Source organism: Petaurus breviceps, unplaced genomic scaffold (assembly GCF_028583685.1).
Source record: "Petaurus breviceps papuanus isolate PSGF00001 unplaced genomic scaffold, PetGlider_PUasm1.0 90977, whole genome shotgun sequence".
Taxonomy (NCBI): domain Eukaryota; kingdom Metazoa; phylum Chordata; class Mammalia; order Diprotodontia; family Petauridae; genus Petaurus; species Petaurus breviceps.
In genome coordinates this window covers 13,669,600-13,673,607 of record NW_027187391.1, presented here as the reverse complement: position 1 = coordinate 13,673,607, position 4,008 = coordinate 13,669,600, and the positions used below count along the sequence as shown (strand labels likewise).

Genomic DNA, 4,008 nt, shown 5'->3' with positions numbered 1-4,008 from the left:
GGAGTTTTGTGCTAACATGGACAGCCAATACCCAAGAAAGTACAGATTATTGCTTAATGATGAGGAGAAACTTAAAATATACCTACACATGTGCATATATATGTACATTTATACATATAAATGCTTTTATATACACATAGGCAAAATGCCCTACAAAGAAGTGCAATTTAAAGTTTTAATACATGTACAAACACATGCTCACATATGTATAGCTATGTGTACATATACATGTATGTATATGCTGGCATTTGTTTGTGTACACACACACAGATATACATTTATATGAGATGCCAGTACATTCACCATGTAATCCATCTTACAAAATTAAATGGACAATTTATATTCCTCTAGAGTAAACAGAAGTATGTGAGAATAAATTTCTTACTACAGGTTATTAGAAAAAAGTTTCTTCTCCTTGCTCACACCTAATTCCACAGGGCTTTTCTCTTTGGCTGACTTCCAGAAGATTGTGGTACTTTGGGCATTAAATCAGAGTTAACAACATGAAGAAGGGCAACTAAAGTAATAAAAGGTGACCCTTGAACTGAGGAATCCTTTAGTATCTCACTGAATTTTGAAGAGGAGCTTGTCAGAGGTACAGAATGAGAGGATTAGAAGGAAATGTTACCCAGCAAATAAGTACTGATTGTCTTGGTGCTGAATCTTAGTAGACTTACTAAAAGCTTTTTACTTAGTGGTTTTGAGAACAGGGGAAGCAGTTCTACTGAGTTAAATGGCCACATATTGAGTATAACAGAGGGGGCTTCACTGTTTATAGGAAAGGGGAAAGGAATCATTCAGCATTTGGATAGTGCTTACTGTGCCAGGCAATGTGTTAGGTAATTTACAAATATTATCTCAGTGAAATGGATTGTAATTCATGAAGGATAATATTTAACTTTTAACATTTTAACATTTAATTTATCTTTTTTTCAGGAATGTTTAAAATGTCAAGGATCATTTTTCTGTGATAACAACAAAAAGATATTTGTAATCTGAAAGAGAAGAATGATGAGTAGCAGAAATGAGTCTCACCCTGGAGTTGTACAGCTCTGCTATGAGAATATCAATGGGTCCTGCATTAAAACCTCCTACTCCCCAGTACCCCGAGTCCTCCTCTACCTGGCCTTTGGCTCTGGAATTATCCTGGCTGTCTGGGGAAACCTTCTGGTCATGATTTCAATCCTTCACTTCAAGCAGCTGCACTCTCCAGCCAATTTTCTCATTGCCTCCTTGGCTTGTGCTGACTTTTTGGTGGGAGCCACTGTGATGCCCTTCAGCATGGTGAGGTCAGTGGAGAGTTGCTGGTACTTTGGGGAGAGCTGTTGTAAATTTCACTCTTATTTTGATGCATCATTTTGTTATTCTTCCATTTTTCACTTATGCTTTATCTCCATCGATAGATACGTTGCTGTCACTGACCCTCTGGTCTATCCAACCAAATTCACTCTGTCCATTTCAGGAATATGCATCACATTCTCCTGGCTCCTTGCCATTACATTTAGTTTTTCACTTCTTTACACAGGTGTCAATGATGATGGGCTGGAGGAATTAGTAAGTGCCCTCACCTGTGTGGGAGGTTGTCAGGTTGCTGTGAATCAAACCTGGGTACTGATAGACTTTCTGTTGTTCTTCATTCCCACTCTGGTCATGGTTACTCTTTATTGTAAGATTTTTCTAGTAGCCAAACAACAGGCTAGAAAGATTGAAAGTATGAACAGCAAAACAGAGTCATCCTCAGAGAGTTACAAAGCCAGAGTGTCCAAGAGGGAGAGAAAAGCAGCAAAAACACTGGGCATTGCAGTGATTGCATTTCTGATTTCATGGTTCCCATATTTTATTGACTCACTAATTGATGCATTCTTAGGGTTCATCACCCCAACTTATATTTATGAAATCTTAACTTGGTTTGCTTATTATAACTCAGCCATGAACCCTTTAATCTATGCTTTCTTTTACCCTTGGTTTCGAAGAGCAATTAAACTGATTGTCACTGGGAAAGTCTTCAGAGGTCACTCTTCAACAATAGACTTGTTTTCTGAACAAGTTAAGGTTTTAGATTGAATAATAAAAAATATGGAACAATGTTAAAAATGGAATAAGTTAATTATTATTAGATGAAAGTACACTCTCTTCATTCAGTCCAAATCCCAGTTTCAGAGTTGATATTTAATAAAATATATTTACATGCCAAATTGCATGTGAATAGTGTTTACCAGTTGTTTTCAGAGTTGTACTCCTGTTGCTGTCTTTTCTCATTTGACATTTGTTTTTGTTCACTATTCCTGTCTTGGAACAAGGGGTAAAAGGATATTTTTTTCTTTTCTACAAAATATTTTATCTGATCCCCTCCTTCTGTCAACCTTTCATTTGCAGCAGAAAAGGCACCTATTTCACCTATTCTGATTCCTTCCAAGAACATTTCTGATGTCTTTTCTTCTTTTTAAAAGGTGTTTAAAATTGTTTTCACATATAATAAAACTGTAATTTTCTGTGTATTTAACATTCATATATAACATTGTGTATTTAACATTCATATATAACATTGTGTATTTTACAATTATATTTATTTAAATAAATAGCCCTGAAAAGCTTTCAGCTATATTCTGGAGTATAAAAATTTGTTGTTATTGTTTTTTTTTTCTTTCCCTTTTATTTCTTTCTTTGTTTTTTAAACAAAGGGAAGTGAGGGATCAATTCCCCTAGAGTTAATAATGAAGCTGAACCTCCCTGCAAAAGGAGTTCATACAATAACAATGATTTTTTTGCCCCCAAAGTCCTTGACTTTGTTTACATTCTAGACTGGGGTGAGGGGGACCCTGTGGTTTCAAGGCCGCATGTGGCCCTCAAGATCTTCAACTCTGGTATGTTGATTAAATCCAAAATTCAATTCAAGCTTTCAATTCCATTCAAATTTCAAGTTCCATGAAATGTTTGGATTCATACAAAGGACTGCACTTGAGGATCTAGAGGGCCACATGTAGCCTTGAGGCCGTAATTTCCTCACCCCTGTTCTAGATGGTAAGAGAACTTAGCCCTCCCCAGATATTATTTTTGGAGTGTAAATGTATTTTGTCATTGCTTCTTAAACCATTACTTCATTGATAATAATAATCACAAGCATTTATATATTATACATACCAAGCATTGTACTTTGCAAATTTGCTTTACAAATATTTTCTCATTGGTTTTTCACAATAACCCTGGAGAGTAGCTACTATTATTATCTCCATTTTACAGTTGAGGAAACTGAGGCAAGCAGAAGTAAAGTGACTTGCTCAGATTTACAAGTGTCTGAGGCTGGATTTGAATTCAGGTCTTTCTGATTTGAGGCCATAATTGTATCCACTACAGCAAGGAGCTGCTTATTTAGCGATATTATACTTCAATAGCATAACATTCCCAAACCAGCAGTTGTAGCAGGAGCTAATTTACTTTTACAACTATTTGCTCATTCCATCAATATAAGAGGTTACTTTAATCATTTAAAAAATTTATAAAATTAATATGAGACAACATCGATTTTCGGTTGTTCTTCAGTTATGTCCAACACATTTTGATCCATTTGGGTTTTTTTTAGCAAAGATGCTGGAGTGGTTTTCCATTTACTTCTCCAGCTCGTTTTATAGATGAGAAACTAAGGCAAAGAGAGTTAAGTGACTTGACCAAGGTCAAAGAGTTAATTGTCTGAGGCCAGATTTGAACTCATGCAGATGAATCTTCCTGTATCCAGGCTCAGGATTCTATCCACTGTGCCATTTAGCTGTCCAAATTTTAGCCTGAAATGACACACACACACATATACACATACATACACACACACACATATATATACACAAATATATATGAATATAGATATAGATACATGAACATGTACATGTGTATATGCATACATATATGTTATTGCCCACAACATACTATCAAAAGTTACAACAATATTTGACAAACAAAAAAAACATTTTTTGTTATTACTTGCATCAATCCCATGGAATGTAGCTTCCTTTCTAT

At 35.4% G+C, this 4,008-nt stretch overlaps 1 protein-coding gene across 1 annotated transcript; it reads left to right on the top strand.

Annotated features, from left to right (window-relative positions):
- Positions 1-944: 944 nt before the first annotated feature.
- On the top strand, positions 945-2,604 carry LOC138153019 (trace amine-associated receptor 7a-like). The gene has a single exon (XM_069077147.1). It carries the CDS (start codon positions 1,009-1,011, stop codon positions 2,062-2,064), a length of 1,056 nt encoding a protein of 351 aa, XP_068933248.1. The 5' UTR covers positions 945-1,008; the 3' UTR covers positions 2,065-2,604.
- The last annotated feature ends 1,404 nt before the right edge of the window (positions 2,605-4,008 follow it).